The sequence below is a fragment of the Rhyacophila brunnea genome, unplaced genomic scaffold, assembly GCF_057557595.1.
Source record: "Rhyacophila brunnea isolate RB1 unplaced genomic scaffold, BYU_Rbru_1.0 scaffold_14, whole genome shotgun sequence".
NCBI classification, from domain to species: domain Eukaryota; kingdom Metazoa; phylum Arthropoda; class Insecta; order Trichoptera; family Rhyacophilidae; genus Rhyacophila; species Rhyacophila brunnea.
In genome coordinates, this window is record NW_028232796.1 from 23398058 (window position 1) to 23422244 (window position 24187).

The window sequence follows — 24187 nt, forward strand, 5'->3', positions numbered from 1 at the left end:
TTTCGGACGCATAGTTATTAGTAAATTTCGGTGTCATTAGTTTAGTGTACCAGAGGCACCTAGCGGAAAAATACGAAGCTTGTAATTTGAGACATTTTTTGAAGAATCTGCGTTGTAAAAGAGTATTTTAATAGTAAACAAAAATAAACTTGTGTATAATAATTAAACATATATTAGTGACAGGAAATATGCATAAGTAAACCGTTTTTTATATATTATTTATTAAATATTCATTATATGAATTCTTGTCCTTCGGTCTGACAACTGCTCTCGGTTTATGCACTGGCGCCCATTCAATATTGGTGTATTTGAAGGTTGCAACACACACTGTTGCACGTCTATAATGTGTGTTTCATTTTCGTAGGACACTCACACATTCAAAAACCCTGCCTCAAAACGTATCTCATATTCTTCCACACTCGAGATCGGTTGCCTGTTACTCAACACCCATTAGGTATTTCAGCGCGTCTATTCTATACACAAGACTGCTTTCGGCCTATCTAGGGTAGGTTTGTATCGAAGTATTAGCACTTATTGTAACAATTACAATAAGTTAGTTGTAATTGATACAATAAGCGCTATGTTTTAACAGCACCTCTTTTGGCTGTGGTAAATTTTAGAGCGAGTTAGACGGTTTTGACTGCTTAGACGGCTAACTTATTGTAATTGTTACAATAAGTGTTAATACTTTGATACAAACCTATCCTAGATAGCTACCGTAGCAGCCGGAAGCAGTCTTGTGTATAGAATAAATGCGCAGTTCCCATTAATTCTGTGTTCCCTCGTATTAACAATAAACCTCAAAACAAACATTGGACTCAAGTCAGCTTTGTGTGTGGACCATTTAGCCTAGCCATTCGTAATTTAGGGTAGCGTGTGTATGAACACAAACAAAGAGTATATTATTATGTATTACTGATACCACTAATACATAAACCAAGTTCATTGAAGTTTGGAATGAACTGTAATAATTAATTGTCTCTTTGAACTGCCTTGTACGAAAAAAGCAAAGGCAAGGTTCGTAATAAATTAATTAAAAAAATATCTGCTCTGTAGGTGAACCTGTCGTTCACCACTGAGTTTCTAATATATTAGGATCAAACTGAGTGACAGCTTTGTACCCTGATTTCCCAGTTCACGCTGAATTTTCAATGATACTATTATTCAATAAAAAACAATTTCTTTTACTTTTTATTTCTATTACAATAATATAAGTAGGTATAATAACATATTATGTATTATTTTTTATTAATAATAAATAATTAATACAGTAAATATTTTGTATCAGGGTAGTAGAAAATCTTCGACTGGCACGTTGTCGAAAACACTTTTGATTTGTTTCATGATGACGTCTATGAATGCGGTCATCACTGGTGTTCCAACTTCGCCGAAAATTTCCCGCCAATTCTCGTTGGCAAAGCCTATCAACTGATCAGCTGGAAAAAATACATTGTATTCAATAATTATACATTTAGCGGATTAGCATTACGCCAATACAACGGACAGGATCGGCAGCGATTTTACTTAAATGAGGGTCTCGAACCAGTCATATAATTGATAAATTATACCAAAATCATTACAAATTAGTGTACCCAACGTCAAAACAGCATATAACATGACAACTTAAGGCGATGTCTTTACATACCAGAGGCACCTAGCGGAAAAATACGAAGCTTGCAATTTGAGACATTTTTTTGATTATTTACAATTTCAACTGTATTACTTAATTAATAAATATGTATCTGAAAACATTAAAAAGAAAAATATTTTTTTAAGTCATAGATAAACTTATTGTAAAAAAATGTTGTAAAATGTGAATTTGTCACAGGACCACATCTTATTATTACATTATATTTTATGGTCATATTTATTATTAAAATTTAGTTTTCTATTTTTTATTGTACAGATTTTTTACTAATTTACTAAAAGTTTTAATATTTTTTTTAAAAAACATTGATTTTTATAAAAATATAAATGTGTATAACTTGAAATCCTTTTTATTTATATCTTAAATATTATAACCATACCTAATTAAGATTAATAGACTTAATAAACTAAATTTTAATAATAAATATGACAATAAAATATATGTACTTAATAATAAGATAGGATCCTGCAATAAATTCACATTTTTTAACAATTATAAGTTTATCTTTGACTTAAAATTAAAAATATTTTTCTTTTTAATGTTTTCAGATACATATTTATTAATTAATATAGTTGAAATTGTAAATTATCAAAACAACGTCTCAAATTGCAGGCTTCGTATTTTTTCGCTAGGTGCCTCTGCTGGTATTCCTCTCCCCCTTAAATGGCAGTCTCGAACCAGTCATACGATAATTAAATTATACCAAAATAATTACAAATTACTGTACCCAACGTCAAAATGGCCTATAACATAACAACTTAATCAGATAAACCACTAGTATTATTAAATTGTATCATCACCTTTATCTTCAATATTAATTGGATAAGGAAGAGATACATTGTTATTTTGGCTAGATATGTTGGTCATGGCCCCCACATCCTGAATCGCCCCCCTACCTATCGCTAAGGTTAGGTGCAGTGTGATTTTCTACAGTACGGCACTCAACATAATATTATGAAGTACTTCAGCAGCATTCTTTTGTGGTAGCCAAGTAACATGGAATCCGTCGCCATTTTGGATAAACAGCCATTTTGTATGTCAAGAAACACACTTAAAATAATTACAAAGTGAAATTATACACGTGAAGTATCGTTAAAATATACCAATCATCATATCACACCACATTCCATCGCATAGCCATATATTTTACAACGTTTTTATTGGGTCTAGGACGATTTGGCACCGGACAACTGGACGCCACGGAATTCGAAAATAAATAGACGTTAGGTACTTATAGGTACTTTAAAAAAAAATATTAAATATTATTATTTATACTTCAATGATTATATTATGATTTAAAAGTTGGTAAGAATGTAAATATGCAGACGTAAACAATGATTTAATCTTGCATATGTTTAAATTCCAACGAAAAAAGAGTTTTTTATTTTATATAAAGCCTTAGGCATGGTAATTCGCAATCCGCGTTAAAGAATACACTGTGTTAAGAGTAAAATGAATTCAAACTACTAAGTAATAGATGGAAACTGATTAAAATACCTCGTCTACACGTGTCTACGACAGTGCGGCGTCCAATTGTCCGGAGGCCAGTCGTCCCATTCCCTTTTTATTAGGTCGTATTCTTATTTGTTCGGTGGTTGTTTGTCCGGTACAAATCTTGCAATCGATTTTTAACTAACTTCCCGACTAGCTATACATTTGAAACTTTTAGAATATATCAGAACGCGATGCCAATGCATTTTTTTAATTTAGCCACTTTTAAGTAGAATTAAATTCATTTTCAGTTAATTCTGTTTTGTATGAAAAGTTATTTTGGAAGAAATCCGTAATCCAATCCACTATTATTGGTTGCTAGGGTCCTAACAACTAAATTATTAATATATATATGCGTTACTATGGAAATCAATATGAGTGTCAGAATGACATTTCAATCCCACCTATGATAATTATGTTGGTAGTTGGAATTTATAGTTTTTATTTTATTGTTTATCGTATGGGACATTAATATCGGTCAGTGCCTTGGGCCGCCAAGTATCTGACTCCAGCCACTGGACAACACAAACATGGGCACTCCAAACCAACTCGCCCCGCACCATATTCAGTTTTAATCGAGTGTATCACGAGGTCCTACTTTTGTATATGAAGCATTAGCAGTTGTTTACGTCTAGGAATGTCTCAGGAGCAGATACCCAAGACTTGGGTATCTCTCTCTCACGCTCTCAAGTGAGCTTTGACCGAGTTTAATGAAATACGCAATTTAATAAAAAGTGCAATGGGATAGAAAGGCACGGAGACAAAAATAAATGAATTTAATGATAATATATAAGAAAAAAACAAAGCTAAAAACCGCCACTTGACAGGATGTAATTAATAGACATAATGTGAACACAGAAACACATAAACATAAGCACATAACTCAATGCCAGTGATACTCCAAGTGCACGAGCTAGTGTGCTGAGACACCTAAGGCCAGTGTGATAATGTAATAATAATGTTAGCTTTGTCTGTTTCGGTAGCTGTATTTTTTTCGAGCAATATCAAAATTTATTGCAGCATTCTGCTCTTCCTTTATTGCAGATATTATGTACGCAATCTAATCGAATGCAACTTCACTAATTCCGAATGGCTAATCACCGACCGACAACTTTTACTACGACAGTCCGGAAAACAACAAACGTTTCAGATTTGCCAATCTTACTATCATTTTGGTCCGCGTACTCTGCAAGACCGTGACTAATGTAATATGTAGGTCATTATCAGATTTTGGAAGCAGAGGCAGTTTGGCCCGGGTCTAACAATATTAGGCAATTTTAAACTATGTTAAAAAAATGCTTAATTTGTTCTCAATGTTTTGATTCGGTTTGATCGTTGATCCGCACTTCAAATTAATTGCAATCACGTATTTTTTTTATTAATCATATTCTAATTTTAGTTTAATAGTTTTTTAATATAAATTAATTGCTTTTTAAATATGTCAAAATCTAAGTAATAATATGTGCCATGGTCAATAAAAACTAAACTATTTTGAAGGGTTTCAAGATTATTAAATTTACTTAACTTAATAGCGCCTGTACACGTGCATGGATTTACTGGAAGCAATAGTGAGTATTTTAAACTATCGTGACAATAAAACTATTTACACGTAAAAGTGCTGACTGTCTCTCCAATCGCATTCTTTAAGAGTGAGCGAGACGCAGTGATGTCATTGTATGGTACTATTTCGTAGGTACTATTTGACAGGTAGTGAAAATCAGTCAAGGTTCGCCACTATCGTTCTACTGCGCAGGCGCAGATCGAAAAAATTTTACTCTTGCATGAAAATTCAGAAGCTTCCAAACTTTTTTGATTCATTTATGCAAGCTTGCAACTACAGGAATGCAGGATAAAACATGTTTACCCATACATTTTCTTGTTATGGCCGCGATGATACTAACTGTCAACAGTAAATCCATGCACGTGTAAACGGTGCATAACTTATAGAAATCTTAATTAAAAACATACATAGGAATTTGTTTCCATTGAAGAGGTTTGTAAATTCAAATTGAATCGCCTCTGGGTAGTATGTAACATGGTGTTTCTTCAGTTTCCAGTAATCTTTACCATCTGGTCCTTTCACCACGTCGTAAGGAAGACTGTAGTTAAATCCTATATTAACTGAAAGAAAAACGAACAATATGAAATTGAAATTATTAAGCAGTTTTGCCAATCACCATAATTATGTATGGTACTACAACCCGTGGCGGGTCTTGGCCACGTGATCTTTTTGCCTCCATACCTCGGCCTCCAAATGCCACTTTCTTGAACAGCCCCAAAGATTCTTCTGAAAACTCTCCTCTCAAAGATATACATATTTCTCTCATCCTGTTTGCTGGGGGCAGGGGAGTTTTATATATGGTTGCTTTGGTTTTCTTTGAGAGTGATTTGGTCTTTAGAAGTTTTTGGAGACCAAACTAGCACCTGTTGGCGAGGGTGATCCAGCCAAGAGCTTTTGAAATGAGTGAGATTTTATTTCATGGAAGACACCTTAATTAAAGCCCTCGACTTTGATTCTGAATGAAATATCTTGAAAAAAAGGTTGAAATTTCTTATATTCTCGACTTCAGGAGGAGTCACTCATAGAAAACGCTCGCAAAGAAGTTTTACTTAATTAAGAGGATATACGAGTGAAACACGAATACAATCGTAAGATTTCGACACACTAGTTTTCATTACAAACACCATATTAATAAAACAAAATAATATGATTCTTTTATACTATAGATATTATGTTTAATTATCTATCGGAATATATATAGTCATAATCATCATCAGCCGGGATCGATCCACTGCTGAATAAAGGCATCCCCTAGGTCCCTCCACTCTTATCGGTCCCTTGTTTTTTGCTGCCACTTACATCCACCGACCTTTATGAGTTCGTGTATCCAGCAGGTTTTAGGACGTCCCTGTGTGCGTTTAGTGCCCCTTGGGTGCCACTGTATGACGGCATTTGTCCACTCGCCGAGCGACATACCAGCCCATTGCCATGTCGTCTGCTTAGCGACCTCTATAACAGCGTGTACTTTTGTCTGCTTCCTAATACAATGGTGTTGTGTGATCTTTACGCGTTATGCCCAACATGCACCATTTATTCATGCCTCGTCACGCTACTCATAATTTTTTGATTTCTCTTACATTAAGAGTCCATGTTTCATATGCATACGTAAGCGTTGGAACCACTCATTTGTTAATAAATGAATATCGACTCTTTCATGCCAAAAGGGGAGGGGGTTAGTGACAAATCGCTACTATTCAGGATTTCAGGAAATTTCATGATAATGAGAACAACTTCGTTTCTTTACAACTTCTTTCTTAGTATTTGAGTTTTTTTTATTTCATTTATGGTAGAATAATATTGTTTTGGTGTATGCAGCGTTAATTTATTTATTTATTTGCAATTATAAGGTGTAAATCACTTAATTCCTTTTGGCTGTCCAAGAAAAAATACAAAGTTCATAAAGAAAACACCTAATTGTTTTTGTTCTATTAATTTATTCATGTTTTTATGTTTTATTTGTTTATTATAATCATTTTAATTTTGGTACGTTACGTTAGCGGTAGGTACGTTAATTCTTATTGGATTTCTGTAGGGTTATCACTTACGTCCAAATTGGACATTCTTAACTCTGTTTGCAATCCATCTATGAAGAACGCCCTTTTGTCAGTTTGTAGATATTTTTTTTTTGTAAACCTTACTTCATAATATTTAACTCGAAATCACCAAAATATCACTTACGCCCTTTGCTTGAAGAAGTCAATATATACATAAAATTATATTGAAAAAAAAACATAATTTGAAAACATCTCATGCATATACGAACTAGAAAAAAAATAGAAAAAAATACGACACCCAACGGGACTTGAACTTGTTTAAAAATCTTGTGAGTTATTCGTTGAATAAAGGAAATAGTTTTTTTTATTATATAATCCCAGGTTCGAATCCTAGGTCTGGCAAATACACTTATGGTTTTTCAATTTGTGTTTGCAGTCAGAGTATGGACCTAATAGGTTGGCTAACATCTATTTCTAGTAAAAACAAAAATCTTTTAATACGAACCTCCACTCTGTGGATGCCCATGCGATCTTATTAGGATCAGATATGGCCGAAAGAAAAAAAGAAAATATATACACTCCTCTTGACTGAATCCAGGATGATGCTCAGGAAATCTTTCCATTTCGGATTAGAGTAAAGAGAGGTTTTTGTAGCGACCTGGACCTCATAATTATTTTTCTGCAGAAGTGAAGAAAACAAGAGCTTGGTATTTTCACACTCAGCGAGTACTCGTTTTTGTTACATATATATATATATATTATTTTGGTAAATTTATATTTAAAAAAATGAGCCGTGAGCCATCAAGGAATTGGGGGTTTCAGGTTGTTTATACGTTGGACATTTTTACTCATTATTAGTTCACTTTATTAAGGCTTGTTTACACTGGCTTAAGTGCTAATCATTAATACAAGCACCAACATGATCCAGTTGGTAGCTGGGTTGTTCCGTGTAATTGCTATTTTAAGTCGACACTCACGATGATCGTTCAATCTAATTAATAATTACAATTAGGCTTTATGAGTATAGTCGATTTGGTCGCCGCGGAGGAATTCAAATGACTTTGCGACTATTGGATAAACCATTTTTTGTATTCTAGTGACACCATTAAATTTGATCTCCCCCACTTTATTACAATAAACAAATCCACTTACTCATTCTGATATAACTATCTCCATCGCCCGTCACAGGGATGATCAATAATCTTCCATTGGCCTTATACTTAGCTTTCATATGACCCGTGTTTGTGGTTGCAAATTTTATTTTCTTCTTCTTCTGATTCAATCTGAAATTAAAACAAATCAAAGAAGGTGAGCAGGTACAAAGTTATGCCAAAAAATACAATTATTGGAGAGTGCAAGCTAATTTACCGGAGACATCTGGCGACAATATACGAAAGGTAAGATTTAATAAAACAATATTAATAGATAAACAAATAAAATGTATTAGGTAAAATAAAAAATAAATCGGTTTTGGCTAGATACTTTTTTTCTAAAACTAGAGCAGAAAATTTTACCTTGTTTTAAAATTCGTATATTTTATTTTTGTCAATGTGTAGTGCCTTCTAGAGATACTAAGCATGTGATTGATAGTATAGTTCATATATTATAATAATATATTCAATTAATAAATGCGTACTTACTAAAAATATTTCTTTATTTGAAATCAAAAATGTAAACTTACAACACATTTAAAAAAATATATATTTATTATTAAAATTAAGTTTTCTTTAATGTTTTAAAAATAATTTTGGCTAATTATTCATAGTTTTAATGTTATATTTTATGCACAGTGATCTGAGCTCCCAGCAGCGTAGCTATATAATTTACACCGCAAGACAAGTTCGATTTCCATTTGGGCATCATTCTTTTTTTGTAAAACATCTATTTTAGTGCATTTTAATATATTTTATTAAAAAGTATCTAATATTATATGTTATGTTCAGTAAATTGTATCATTAAAATACTAAACATTAAACAAATTCAAGTCCCGTAAATATGGCTGGTTTAGGACTCTTTTTTCAGTTTCCTACCACAGCCTACCTTCTTTAATTAAACATGCACCATTTGCCAATACTCACTTGAAATCAAGCACTGTGGAATTTGTGATCCCGTATACATTGATGTTGAAAAAATCAAATTGCAAAATTTGTCCGAAATTTCCCTTGATGTCGCCAATCTTCATAGGTTCGAATGGTATCAATCCAAGTTCTGGAACTCCCTTCGCTAACATGGTTAGGGCAATCTGTGTCTGCTTCTTCATGCAGGTATTCAAATCAGGATCTGATTGACGACATGCGGTTAAAACGGAAGCTGCAACATAAGTAGAACACAAACATTGTTAGGAATATATAACACCAATAACTTTACTTGTCATAATAATTATATCTTGTAACTAGGGAATCCAATCCCGAGTCAAAATTCTGATCCCGGGATTTCGGGATTACAATTTGACAATCCCGGGATCCCGGGACTGGTCCCGGGATTGGCATTTTTTCCATTGTTAATATAAAATTTTTATATTTACAAATATCATTGTAAAATCGGTCAAAAATAAATCTAGTATAATTTATACTATTTAAGACATTTATTGTTAATATTGTATACGTTCAATAAACGGAAATAAACAAGTTTAATGGAGTAAATAATATTGTACTACAAATAATAATGTGAATTTAATAGGAGATTGCTGTTTCTGATAGTAAAGATTTAATGAATGGATTAGCGAGATTTAAAATAGTAAAGCAAATAATCATGGCGTACTTATGGCCCTTCCGCTTCACAAATCTAATTAGTAAGCCAAATATGAAACTGCCGTAAAACGTATGATATCATGGTGGAATTACTTTGTTAAAAGTGCGAAGCATTGTTTTTTTCCAATCTTTCCATTTTTAATAATTTATGTGAAAAAATAAAATGAATCGGCAACCTACACATGGGTATAAATCAAACTTCATTAAAACTCAGTTTATTTCTAATGTAGTTATTTTTTATTTAAAGTAATTTTTCTGTTATATTTTCGCTTTTATTTTATTTTCCATAAAAATTGATAAAAAAATCAATCCCGAAATCCCGGGATTATGTTTATCAATCCCGGGATTCATGGGTATCGAAAATAGTACGGGATCCCGGGATAACGGGATTCGGGATCCCGGGATTGGAATCCCTACTTGTAACAGGCTCGGTGCAAGATGTGCATTATACGAGAGCGGGCGAATCAAGAAGGCGGTCAAAAAATAATTTTCTCATTTTATGTTAAGAAGTAAACTTTTCAAAGATTTATAACAAAATTAATTTTTTTTTAAAAAATATCATCATTTTTAACAAAAATATCCAGCCAGCCCAATAAAAATCAGCAATATCTGTCATAGTACTCAGTGACATCCCTAGGCAAACTGCTGCCCTTAAGCAGCATAGAATACTTGCTTACCTCTATTATTTTTGATTTCGGGTATTTAAAACAGACAAATATGCCAAAGATCTTTAATCGTAGTATATTCTTGGGTTTTCACCGTGTCTCCTTCTTCCTTCTTTACTTGACGTTTCGGGCTCGTTGCAGAGGCCATTATCAAGAGATATGTTTTATGATGAAATGTAGTGTGGGTATGTGAATGTAAACGTTGCTACACTACATTTCATCATAGAACATATCTCTTGATAATGGCCTCTGCAACGAGCCCGAAACGTCGAGTAAAGAAGGAAGAAGGAGACACGGTGAAAACCCAAGAATATACTACGATAAAAAACAACCGTGAAAGCCTCAAACATTATAAAGATCTTTAAATTTACGTACGCATCATATTCTGAGATTTTTGTAAATAGGCAACTGAGACTAATGTTTAAATTAGCTGCAAGTAGCAAATAAATTTTATTAAAAGTTGATTGGCTTAATTTTTATAGTAGGGGACCTCGACATTACTCAGTGTCTGGGCCTCTACATAATACTTTAAACCGATGCTGCCTTTCTATGAGATTATTTAAATTGTATCTAATACTTTCATTTAAAATGTATACAAAAAACGCATAACTTTTTCTTTCCGAAAAACCAAGGTGGCCGTCGTCCAGGACGTTGTCCAGACGGTGTGGCCCAGGGAATACAAAATGAATGGGAACCTAATAGTTCCCTTAAAACCAACCCGCCCCGTACCACACTCTCTCTTAATCGAGCGTATCACGAGGCCCTACGTTTGCATGTTAAGCATCACCAGTTATTATGCCTGGATTACGCATGTCTCAGGTGCAGATGGCCAAGTCAAGTACGTCACCACGCACTCAAGTGTGCTTTGATTGAGTATACAGAGACTTTCTAATAAAAGTGCCCGTGGGAGAGAGGATCACGGAGAATCAACAAAAATAACTGATTCTAATAATTAATTTACATATAATATGTAAAAACAAAGCTAAAACAATGCGGATTAATGGAAACCAGCTTACCCTACGGGCATGGTAGCAATTTTGTAGCAGGGTTCGCTTTAGGCTATAAAACCATGGGACATATAGCGAACTGACTGTTCACAAATATTGAATGCGCGTTATGTTTACGTGACAAACTTTATTGTATAATACGAGACAGACCTAACTATTGAAAATGACATATAGATCCGACCAGATAGGGTAAGCCAGTTTTATTAATTTTGAGTTCCATGGTGCGGCCGAATCGTCCTACGACCGGCTGTTACCAAGTAAGTATGTATCTACCTACTGTTTTTTTAAAACATGACTTCACCACTATTAATAATTAGCGAATACTTATTATTATTGATACAGTATTATGAAAAAGATTATTTTTAAATTTCTGCAATGTATGCTGATTATAATTATATTGTTCTATTTTTGAATAGTTAAATTATATATTCAGACAGTTAAGGTATGTTAGAGGTCATTGTTAATATAACTTCATAAAAATGTTAATTAATAATAATTTCGTATTGTATGTAATAACAAGATACGCTGTTCTGATGACGCCTTAGGCAAGAGCATTCGTAATTGACCAGTTTTGTAGCACCTACTTAAAAATGTCAACATAAAAATCGATTTCATTATATTAAAATTTAATGTTGAGAAATAGTTTGTATTTCAAATCACTTGCGTATGCTATGGCCATTTAAAATTAAGTCAACGCAAAAATGTTGTTGAAACATCTTCTCATCGGTATCGTGAATAAAAATATGCCAGATAAGAAAATAGACTAAACTGTAGAAAAATGATGGATTTTCTCAAGACTACAAAAACATATTGAAACTAACATTTAAAAAAGTCATAAGTATGAATATTGCTTTCACAAGAATTTCAAATTTATTTATTGACATAATATAGTGAACTTCATAAATTGAAAATTTAGGATGTTCATAACATGACAATATGAAAATTTTAGAAATATAAACAATATTAGAAAAACAATATAAAAAGACTAGATTCAGAGAGTAAATTAATATAAAATAATTACAAGATAAAAAGAACTTTTTATATATAACGTTTTTAAATTTTCTGTTGAATTATTGTGCTCAATTATGCTCAAACTTGTACTTGATATGAAGTAAATAAAAAAACAAACAAATATAGAATACTGAAATGTCATTTTGACATTTCATTTTGATTTCCATAGTAATGCACGGATATATTCCACCTCCTTAGAAACCAATTCTTTTATTTTTTACGGATTTTTTTGAAATAACTTTCCATACATAACAGAATTAACAGAAAATGAATTCAATTCTGCTTAAAGATGGCTAAAAGTATTAAAAGAGTGCATTGGCATCGTGTTCTGCTATATTATAAGTTTTAAATGTCTAGCTAGTCGGGAAGTTATTTAAAAATCGATTGCAAGATTTGAACTGGACAAACAACCACCGGATAAACAAGAATATGAGCTAATAAAAACGTTGTAAAAATAAAATATTTGGCAGTGTTGACAATTCTAAGGAAAGACCACTGTATGTTTTGATATTTTATAAATTTCGATAAGAAACAATTTAAATACTTAAATGACAGGGCTCTAGTCTGGGGGCCCGGGCTCTGGGGGGGGGGGGGTGACGTGGTGGGTTGATCAGATAAGTAAGGTAAACACACACCACAATCTTGCTTTAATAGTAAAAAAGTCACATGCGTATTATGCTTCATGACCATTAACATTTTAAATTATATAATTGAACGATGTAATTTTTGATTATTTCGTGTCGATACTCGACAACTCCATGATTAAAGTAGATGTATTAAAAATAGAAAAAAAAATCGTTAATAATACACTAAATAGGTGCCCTTAATTTGAGCTAAAACACAATTTCAAAAATATTAATGTAGTGTGTCACACTGCCTTTAACCTTAGCGATAGGTAGGGGGTCCTACAAAGATCTTATCCTGAGGGCCCGCTTCAGATTGTGGGGACCATGGCTGTAGGTACTTACTATTTCTACTTAATTTAATAATAATCAAGATCAGTTTCAACCCGCAAGAGACACCGTCAATTCAGTTCTGTTGAAGCCAAGGCCTGACAAAAACGAACCATAGGGGAGAGCAGGTAGGATTCGTACACTTTTTACTCTAAGCCGTATAAAAACAAAACTGTAAGATATTTTAAAATAACTTCAATGCTGTTATATATCCAATATATTTGGCTTTAATAATAGTGAAGTATAGTTTAGATACAAATCAGCATGGCGAAGCTACGGTAACTTTTCTGAAAAATGGAAAACGTACGAAACTACCCCACACGTGGGGTAGCTTCGTACATAGTGTGGGGCACATTCGTACATAATGGGGAACCTTCGTACAGTCAAATAAAATGCTATTATTCAATCTAATATAATCATGTATTGAGATCAAAGCTAACACAGAATCAGCCTTCATGTAATAATAATTAACAGTTATTGTTTTTAAAGTGCTTATAACTACTTAGTCATAAAAACATAACACTTTTATTTATTTTTTTGTTAATAAAGGAACGAATAAACCAACATTATAAAATTAACCATTAGAGTAATAGGTCTTAATCGTATTTAATAGTTGTACTATCCAACATTATATATAGATAAGTCTTTTTCGAAGCTAAATATTATCCGGGCTGTTCTTGCTGTAAAAGCAGATTTTGATAACGGGAAAACACATAACACATCTGATATGTAAACTGTTCCTTCATCTTTGGTAGTGGGAAAGACAAATTTCCAGGTATGAGGCTTCTTCCTCAAAAATGAAACTTTGTATTCAACGGGACTATATTTTTTAAGCACCTGCCCAAGATAATTTAAACGGTCTTTGTTTTCTTGAACTCTACTATCACAAAGCGTTCTTCTTTGATGTTCTCTGACGTAACTGGAGTTTCATTGTCAGTATCCAATCCTTCAGACGTCTCTTCGATGAGAGAACAAGAATTTTCTCTTAAACTCATATTAGCCTCATCCTCACAATCAGTTTCATCCTGACTATCAGTCTTTACAGTTTTATTTTGCCTCTTTGGTTTAGTTGTCCCTGAAGTTTTCTTCTGTCTCTTTGTTTTGGTTCTTGTATCTGACAGTAAATGTAATGCTCGCTACATTTCCTTAGCCCTTTGTTTCCTCTCTTGCTCTTGCTTCTTCAACTGTTTTGCTTTTTCTATTTCTTCTAGTCTATTTTTTTCAGGGGTATCTGTATATATTCTCGATTTTCCTGGTAGTTTTCCTTTCTTCGACTTTTTTAACGCATTTCTGTCCACTCTGGGATAGGGCCGGATAATTTCTGGAGTTATTAATCCTACAGTTGATGAAGATGCAGGTGCAGTTGTAGGTGATAGCAAGGAGGGTGATACTGGAGCTGAGCTCCATGGAAGATCTTGTTGAGTAATCTCTGTTTCTGTAAGTAGAGTTTCTGGCACATTGGCATCTTGGCCCGCTGTAGAAGTTGATTGGCAACCTTACGTGGATTCTAACGGCTGCATCTTGCATCATTGCATCTTCATCAACGTCTCCTGTTCCTGTCCTCTTTTTCACATATATTCGCGGCATGGTTCTGTAACAATAATATTTTTGGTGAACAATCTTTCTACTGCCACGCAGTTAGGAATGGGGTACATTCGTACAGTACGAATCTACCCCACTCATAACTGCACGAAGGTACCCCAAACCGAGAAATCAACAAATTAATTGAAAATAAAAATAACCGCTATAGTTAGCCTAAAATGACTATTTACATATTAAACAAAGTTATCACTTCATAAACTATACTAAGTCACTTATAACATTCGTGCAAAACTTATAACAGTTAAGCGTGTTCAAAAGTGAATACAAAAAATACTTACGTAGAGCGAAAACACGTATCGGCGTTCTCCGTCGAAGCTGTTGGCCGCACTGATGCTCTGCCCCGCGGTTATACTATGCGTATGAGCGGGAGTCTTACACACAAACGTGAGCACGCCAATAAATTGGATAGTGAAGATATCGCCACTGTACGAATGCTCCCTGTGTACGAATCCTACCTGCTCTCCCCTAAGTGAGAGTGAGAAAGCATTCGTCACGCTTACATCTCCGCAATATGCGTTAAATTTATTATTTTTGTGTTAAATGTAAAGTTAGTGGTAATTATTTTCAGTTAATTTAGTAGAAAATATGGTTATGTTGCGTTTAAATTTGAAGCAACATGATGGTATAACGTTTCATAGTTAAGTTAATAATAATAAAATTGAGGTTCTACTGTGCGTTATATGCAATAAACACGGCTTCGTTTTGACGAACAATACCCATTCTCTTTATATTATTACTCTGAGGTTGAAGCGAACGAAACCGGTCGTGATTATTATTAAACTAATCCGATTTAGTCCTATATAGGTACTGTATTTTATTTTAATTAATACAATTTTCGTAAATATATGAACGAAGTATTTACTGATATAGATGGAATACTACAAAATAAGACAGCGATCCATATTTCGAACTCAATTAAAATTTATTTACTTACAATATTACAAATTAATATTCATGGCATTCACAGAATGACATATAACTTGTGAAGTCATCCGTCTCGAGTTTAATTCCGGATGGGTTGGTTACATATGAATCATACGTACCTATTACGTTTCGCTGTATCACAGCTTACCGTGAGCTATCTTACATAAAAATAATTAATGATAAAAATAACTTTTTATATACAACGTTTTTAAATTTTCTGTTGAATATTGGTTGAATCATATAAACTTGACTTGACTAGCTTAAACGATCAAAAAAAATTGTACTTGATAGAGATAATACTGAAATGTCATTTTGACATGTCATATTGATTTTCGTAGAAACGCACGTATATATTAATAATTTAGTTGCTAGGACCCCAGACCCCCCCTAGCAACCAATTATGGTGTCGAAATAACTTTTCATACAAAACAGAATTAACTGAAAATGAATTCAATTATACTTAAAGATGGCAAAAAGTATTAAAAAAATGCATTGGCATCGTGTTCTTATATATTTAAAAAGTTTTAAATGTCTAACTACTAGGGATGCTAGTTAAAAATTGATTGCAAGATTTGTACCGGACAAATAAGAATATGAGCTAAGAAAAACGTTGTAAAAAATAAAATAAAATAAGCGTTATTCGTGAAATATTGGAGAAAATATTCAACACATAAGACTAAGAGCATTAATTTTGTATTGATTGGTATCAAATATTCAATAATAACATTGGTGGTATTATCAGATATGTGTCTTGCCAGATCTATTATTTTGAATAGGCATTGCTTGTAAAATTTGCATCTAGCATACAGCGTTAAATATAGCGTTTTTCATCAACGCAAATAGTTTAAAACTTCTCAAGCGAAAAAATTGCACCAAATTTGATTGAAAATCAACCTTATATCTTTATGTATGGCGGGAAGCAGACATCTTCAATAAAAAAATAACTAAATCAAATTGACAACCATTTACGCAAGTTGTAAGAATTATCAAGAATAAAATGTTATGGGGAAGTATTTTAAACTACACGTATTTTTCTCTCTGCTATTTTCACACAAGACTACTAATCATTCCCAATCCATGGGCTGCCAACTTAATGCTAAACTCAATAAGATATTTGGATATGATGCAAACAATAATATTAAATAATATTGATTTTAATCGGTGCCTTCATGTTAACACACTGTCGAATGTGGATGTTTTCGGACAGAATTTTATGTTTAAATTTTAAATTTTGTTTTAAATTTATGTATGCGTAATTACGTAAATTGAAAAGATTATACAAAGTGCAATAGATACCAGAAACATGAATGTGATGATTAATATAATATAACGAAAAAATAGTAACATGTAATTTTATGATTGCTTTTAATGTTTTATTTTCGCCTTATTAAAATTGCACCCCTTTTTCGTTTCTATGCAGGGTGTCATGATTCTTATAAAAATGGGTAGCGATTTTATATAGATCGGCGGGTCTATTCTATTTATACACAAGCCTGCTTTCGGTCCACTACGGCAGCTAAACAGGGTAAGAAAGTATCGAATTATTAACACATATTGTAACAATTACGATAAGCTAGACGTCTGAACTGTCAAAACTGTCTATCTCGGTCTAAATTTTATCACAGCCAAGAGATGTGCTGTTAAAACATAGCACTCATTGTAACAATTATAACTAAATTATTGCAATTGTTACAATCCGTGTTAATAATTCGATACTTTCCTACCCTATTTAGCTGCCGTAGCGGACCGAAAGCAGCATTGTGTATAGAATAGACCCGCAGGAATCTTCACAGAACAGATTGATAAGACAGAAATGTGAAAGCTATTTGGCCTGGACAAAGGGTTTGAAGCTAGGATATTTTTATTATTTTATGACCCAACCCAAATAACTAAGAGCGCCGACTGTCCTCAAACACGAAATACTAGTCTAATACCAATATTTTTGAAAGAATTTTGGAACACTTTTGTGAAATAATATATGACACGCTATAGAAAAGTAAATAAATTTACGAAAACAGCAAAATGAGCAATGTATAAGATATACAAATATATTGAATACTACAGGACACGTGCAGGAAAATCCAAATGTTTGGTAATATAATATGTATATATATACTCCTAACTTGAAGGTTATAATAATTATGATATTTTAGAACTATTTTGATAACAACTTCCATTATAATATGTTATTAAAATCAACATAGTTTTACGGTCGTTTTTGGCATTACTTGTTCACATGAATATTAATTATTCGATTTTGCTTATTATTTCCTATACAAAATTGTACATAATCCTACAGACAACAAAATTTGATGTGGATAGTCAGCGCCATCTTTAGATTAATAAAGCCTGAGCATATCTTTTTGGACAAGCAACGAGTGGTCCACTGTCAAAATCAGATCCCAGATTGCTTGACATATTGATTCGCCCTTTCTCGATTCAAATTGAATTATAAAAAAAACAAGAAAAAAAAGTTTCTCAAACCAAATATATTAATAAATTATAAAAAATAATATACATTCCTGTTATTCATCAGCTGTCAAACAAGTCCTTCATACAAAAACCGGTGGTAATATCGATTTCCAAAAATATGTAGCATTGATCTATGCATTACATTTGTAGAAGGTGTGTTAATGCTAGTGTATTATTTATCATGTAACTTATCTATTCATATCAAACCATTCCCTGTGTGAACACGACAGACGCGTCAGTATGAGCACTCTATAGAAAAATTACAGGCAATGACAGGTAATCCTTAGACAACAATGGGAGGAGCGGAAAAAGTAGGACCAGTCATTGTGAATGTATCGGCTTTCTACTTAAGTCGGCAATGGGATAGTGCAAACTTAATTGCTTTTCGTTTGCCTGTATGGTGTGGAATCCTGGAGAGGTATAATGTTCTCAATTTCCGCCGAAGATATTATGCACCGTATATGTGATATATGTGTGGTATATATATGTGGTATATGTGAGATATTTAGTCGTAAGATATTGTATCGGAAATAAATAGCCGTGTAGTATATTATATTGAGATCAAATTGAAGTCTAAAAAACACTTAAATAAAACGTAATAAAAACGACTTGAAATGCAAATAAAAGTCAAAAGAAAAACGTATAATTTACATACAATTCTGGTAGGTGCTCGTAAGTTTTAAGTCGGACATATTAAATATCTGATAATAATGACAGCATTATTATCAGATATTTGATACCAATCAATATCAAATTAATATTCCTATTGAATCTAATAAAATTGGTATGTTACTGTATGCAATACTCCACGAACAACCCGCATTTTTTTGTTCTTAATGCTATACGACCATCTCTTTTCGATAAGACAGCTCAGCTCATTGTTGTTATCGTCAAACTATTCTCATACCGTGCAAAGAACATACTGCGCGACGATAATGGGAAAATACACTCAATCAAAAACAAGGCAATTTTTTGTAAACTATTTATATACTTTCATAAATATTAAATAAATAGTAAATAGGATATATTAGTTTACGTTAGTTTCAAAGATGTTGAAAAAACTGAAAGAGATGGAGCCTAAATGTATGAAACTGAAGCAAAAAGGACCTCTGGCTTACTAAAGCCTCAATTACATTGAGCTTCTTTACGAGCTGTTTATTGGCGAATCTACAATCTGCCTGTAAAGTCGCCCAGTGTAATCATCGAATAAGCTAATAAGCAGGTTGTAAACACTCTACCGAGAAAAGTTGAAAGCCGGTCAACTTTACACGCTACACGCCGGCGTGTGGGCCTACTGCGTCTGCGCAGTAGAGCGCAGTACCAACCTCCCGGTAAAAAAACGAACTACGTTCTGTCAAAATAGTCACTGGCTTGTGGCTTCTCAGCGAATGGAAAGTTTTGTGTGTAATCATCAAATCGCAGTAGCTGAATCGCCCGCTTTTAAATTCGCCAATAAACAGCTCGTAAAGAAGCTCAATATAATTGAGGCTTAATTAAGTTAGCTACATTGTTATTTCACATTGCAAATTCAATTAAAGTGAACTTCAAACTTCCGCAATGACAATATACTATAATTTAAGATACACCGAATTACATATTAGATACACAATTAATTACCATTTCAATTTGATATTTCGAGGGTATACTTGCAGAACGCATTAAGTGAGTTTTTGCTGTTTTTCTGTTTTAAATGCCAAAATTCTTAGAATTTTACGCTCTACGTTCTGGTAAAACGCACTTAGTCATAGGATATACTGGTAAGAAAATAGAATCTGCATTATGTCATATTGTTATTTTTTTATACTGACAGAAAGCATTATATGACCTATAATGCGTTCTGTGTGTACAAAATACAGGACTTGTAACATGGCATACGCATTAAGTGTGACATAATGCATTCTGTCAGTACAAATTTTGTCAATAGATGTCACCATTGCAATTTTAATTCATCTGTCTTTAGTGATTAGTGAAACAATACATTGAACCATTTGAAGAATTAATTAGAATGGCTTCGTCTCAAAGAGCAAAACATAATATATTAAAAATGTGTTGGAGTTGTTCTTATGATCGCAAAAAAGATTACATTCTAAAAAATGTTGAGATTGAAATTCCCGTTGATAGAAAACCAAGGAATGAAAAAAGGAAATCCAGACAAAACTAAAGAGTTATTTCTTTTTCAAGAATGGACAAAAAGTCGGAGTTTGAAATTTTTTTTTAGAGTACTTTACACATTAATTCAAATAGATCAGTAATTCACGCATTTAAAGGACAAGAAGACGTGGGAGTACAGTTTACGTTATACGATCGTAGAGGTAAACACCTCCCTATTCACAAAACTAGCAATGAGAATTTAATCCATATAAAGTCTCACATAGAATCCTTCCCGTTTATGGAGTCACTACACGAGAAAGGACATATATAAATAAGTAATATTTAGACAGTAAATTAACAATTTGCAAAATGTATAGCTGTGTAAAGACTATTGCACAGAAAAAGGCGTATCACTATTGACACAGATAACCTATCATTGAGTGTTCTGCAAAAATTATAATTTATCATAAACTATTTTTTTTATTCAAACGAATAATTCACAAGATTTAAAAATATATCATTCTGATTATTGAACATTATATAATTTAGAAAAACACTTTCTGAGAGAATACACTATAACCAATAGAAAATTTTTTTTTTGAAAAAAGTAAGCCACCCGGCCGGGAATCGAACCCAGCATGTCCACGGGTAAACGCCCGATATAAATGATTCCGATGCCGAAAACGACGAATAATAATGAACATTCTTTTTTTTAATATTAATACTGATACTAATCTAATTGTTTTCATGAATAAGTGCAATGTGCAAGTGCAAGGAAATGCAAATAATGTCAATCAGAATTAAGGCTAGTCATAATAATGTAGCATACTATCCAATCTGCATACCCTTCAGAGAAATGTTATTGTAGTTTACGGTAAATAATTTAATATTAAAAAAATCTGTTTAAAAATTATTGTGATTTATTATTATTTTCATTGTATTTTTTCAATATTTCTCTAATTTAAAATAAATAATGTTATTTTCACTAAAAATATTATTTTTATTTGTATTATTATGTACCAATCTAATCATTAACATAAAAAAATATAACAATAATGCATTGTCATTTATCTAATAATATGTCAAAGTTAGCGAATAGTTACTGACAGAATGCATTATGTCAGCGGTCACATTACATTTACATTTTTAAAAAAATATCCATACAACTTATCAACATCAAATCTTATGTTTTGTATGCCAAAAAGGTTATTCTTTATAATGTGGAAAAAAAATATATAAAACATAAAACATTCTACGTGGGAGAAAGCTTTGAAAAAAAAATTAAGCTATTAATGCGATTATCTCAGAACTTGTTTTAATGACTTAATGCTTTCTGTCAGTATACCCTCGATTTTATGTATCACATAATATATTGATCAAAGCAGACATTTGAATATAAAATGTAACTATAAACATTTGTGAAAATATACTTCTTTGTCAATTTTATGGAACCGGCCTAAAGCGATACATTAACCATTATTTTTAAGATGAATAATTACGCAAAACACCATGAAATACATGTTATGTTACGTGTTATGGGACGCAGGTTATGTAAATAATGCAAAAGACTTCAAAGCAGAACGCAAGTAGCTATTTTACGTTCAACGCTGCCAATAGAAGAAGAAAACAACGAAATTGTTACCAATATAAGCGAGTGCAGAATCGTTTGATTCGAAAATCAATTTCAAAATTTCTAATACAGAATACGTAACTCATTCTATCTAGACTGACAATTATTTGGTTAGTGCATTTTGATTCAAATATAATATTATAGTCTCAACAAAAACAGTTATCCGTGTCAATCTCGGAATTAGTGAATTGAAAAATATAGTGTTATTGGAAGCAAATATTTTACAGTTTGTGTGTATTTACAGGTAGCCACGCGGCTTAACCGTTGGACTATCACGCCGTGGGTCTCAGGTACAGGGCTCGAAATAGACCGGAACGCACCGGAGCGCCGTTCCTGCTCGTGAAATTCTAAAAGATACCGTTCCGGCTCGTGGCTTCTTTGAAAATTGCGTTCCGTTTCATGTTATTGAGATAATATTGCATGTAGGTATGTAGTTTTTAATGTTGTTAGAACTGATTCGTGGGAAAAAAATTATTATTATATTATTTAATAATGATTAGTCCTTCAAGATCTATAATATAATATAGACTGTTCGGACTTCACATGTGTTTACAAAAAAGGCTAAAGGGGCTACAGGTCCAGGACCATTAGTAGGTCCCAGGAACCTGAAAAATAATTTGAAATTACAAAAGAACCTTGCAGCGAAGGAATACACAAATGTACGAGCTTCTATAATTTTGAAGATAAGAGCCAAATTCTAAGACAATTGACGAAAAATAAGTGATTTTGCAAAAATAAGTAGGTACCCATTAAAAAAAAAAAACTACATTTTAATGTTGTATTGGGGGGGGGGGTAATGTGTATTAGAGCAGAGCCAAGTATAAATGAATCCCGGATTATTAGGCATATCGCCCTTATGATATCCGAAGAATATTTAACATGATTTGATAATTTTTAATGACTATTCAGCGCATGATTTTCTATTTCGAGCACTGCTCAGGTACGAATCCTGGGACTCGCAAGTACACATATTGTTTTTCAATTTGTGTGTGAGTCACAGTATGGACCTAATAGGTTGAGCAAGTGGCTGACATCCATTTCTCGTAAAAAACAAAATCTGTTAATACAAACCTCTACTCTGCGGAGGCCCATATGATCCTATTAGGATCGGACATGGTCGAAAAAAAAAATATATAATGTTTTTATATTAATCATGTTGCAAAAACTTTCACTTTTACATACGATCTTAGTAGAAAAATCCACCTCTTTCTAGAATAAATTAACAATTAAATAACGTCGAGGTAGGAAGAAGGACACACAGTGACATCTAAAAAGTACCTACTGCCAATCAAGTAAATAATATTGTATTAAATATTTAATTTTAATTAACTTACGTAGTTTTTTTGCGTTTCCATTATCTAAAAATACAACTGTCCCACACACAATTAAAAGAATTTTCACTATAAAATCCATCATCCCTAATTGTATACTAACATTATCTCACTAAGTATTGTCGAACGTCAAGCTCTTAGTAAAATATTATTATGTTTATATACAGTGAAATGAATTTTGTGAAACCCCTTCCCAACTGTCATTATATATGGTGTTTCATTTACAGTTTATAATTTAAATTATTTAATTTTTATGAAACAATTTAACAGATAAGATACGTATGGCATGTTGCACCATCTTGTTGGAACCACATATCGACCAGATCACAATCATCTAATTCATGCCAGAAAAAATCAGTATCTAATCATTTTTCTGTAGCGTCCTCCATTGACAGTAACTGCATTACCATTTTAGTTTTCAAAATACTACGGTCCAGTTACAACTCCAAACCATAAACCTCACCAGTGACTTCCCGTGGGGGTAGGCAGATTGAGCGTCGCTTGAGGGGGGGGCAGTTTTTCGAAGGGCGACAAATCGAGGGGAATCATTAGGTATACCTATATAAAAAGGGGTATCTACCTAAACTTAGTAATAACGAAAATATCTTTCCATTAAAAATTCAGCTCACTTGTTGGAAACATTAATTGACATAAAAGTCTAGTATAGTTTATTTCCGTTGTCCTTGGACATCACATTCTTGATTACCAGCAACGACACGTGCAGATTTGCGAATTATATTTGAATTATAGGTAGGTACATACTTATCTAATAATTAATTATCCAAATATATTTGCCAGACACGTTTTGAAAGTTGTCAGGTGTATTTTTAAATGTATCTGAAACCGTGGACTCGCAATATTGTCTATTGAAGTAGAGATGGCATTTAAATTAGATTTAGTGGTATATATTTTGTTAGTAATGTATCCATAAAACACATTTATTAGATATTGGAGTAGTAAAGGTGATGAAAAATACTGTATAAAAAAAGGGGCGGTATTTTGACGCTGCCTAGGGGCGACATTTTATCTAGGGACGTCACTGAACCTCACCAAGTTG

The 24187-nt window shown here is 32.7% G+C and overlaps 1 protein-coding gene across 1 annotated transcript; it reads right to left on the reverse strand.

Annotated features, from left to right (window-relative positions):
• Positions 1–1220: 1220 nt before the first annotated feature.
• LOC147075747 (circadian clock-controlled protein daywake-like) lies at positions 1221–23269 on the reverse strand. Its single transcript, XM_085942054.1, has 5 exons — positions 23134–23269; positions 8773–9004; positions 7847–7977; positions 5108–5260; positions 1221–1436 (listed from the first exon to the last, which is right to left on the reverse strand). Exons 1-5 carry the CDS (start codon positions 23213–23215, stop codon positions 1285–1287), a joined length of 750 nt encoding a protein of 249 aa, XP_085798180.1. The 5' UTR covers positions 23216–23269; the 3' UTR covers positions 1221–1284.
• Positions 23270–24187: the final 918 nt, after the last annotated feature.

Coding starts and splice junctions, on each gene's coding strand:
- LOC147075747 (XM_085942054.1), bottom strand. CDS start 23,215: ATGATGGATTTTATAGTGAAAATTCTTTTAATTGTGTGTGGGACAGTT. Junction 9,005..23,133: donor TGGAAACGCAAAAAAACTAC/GTAAGTTAATTA, acceptor CTTATGTTGCAG/CTTCCGTTTTAACCGCATGT. Junction 7,978..8,772: donor TCCACAGTGCTTGATTTCAA/GTGAGTATTGGC, acceptor TTTTAATTTCAG/ATTGAATCAGAAGAAGAAGA.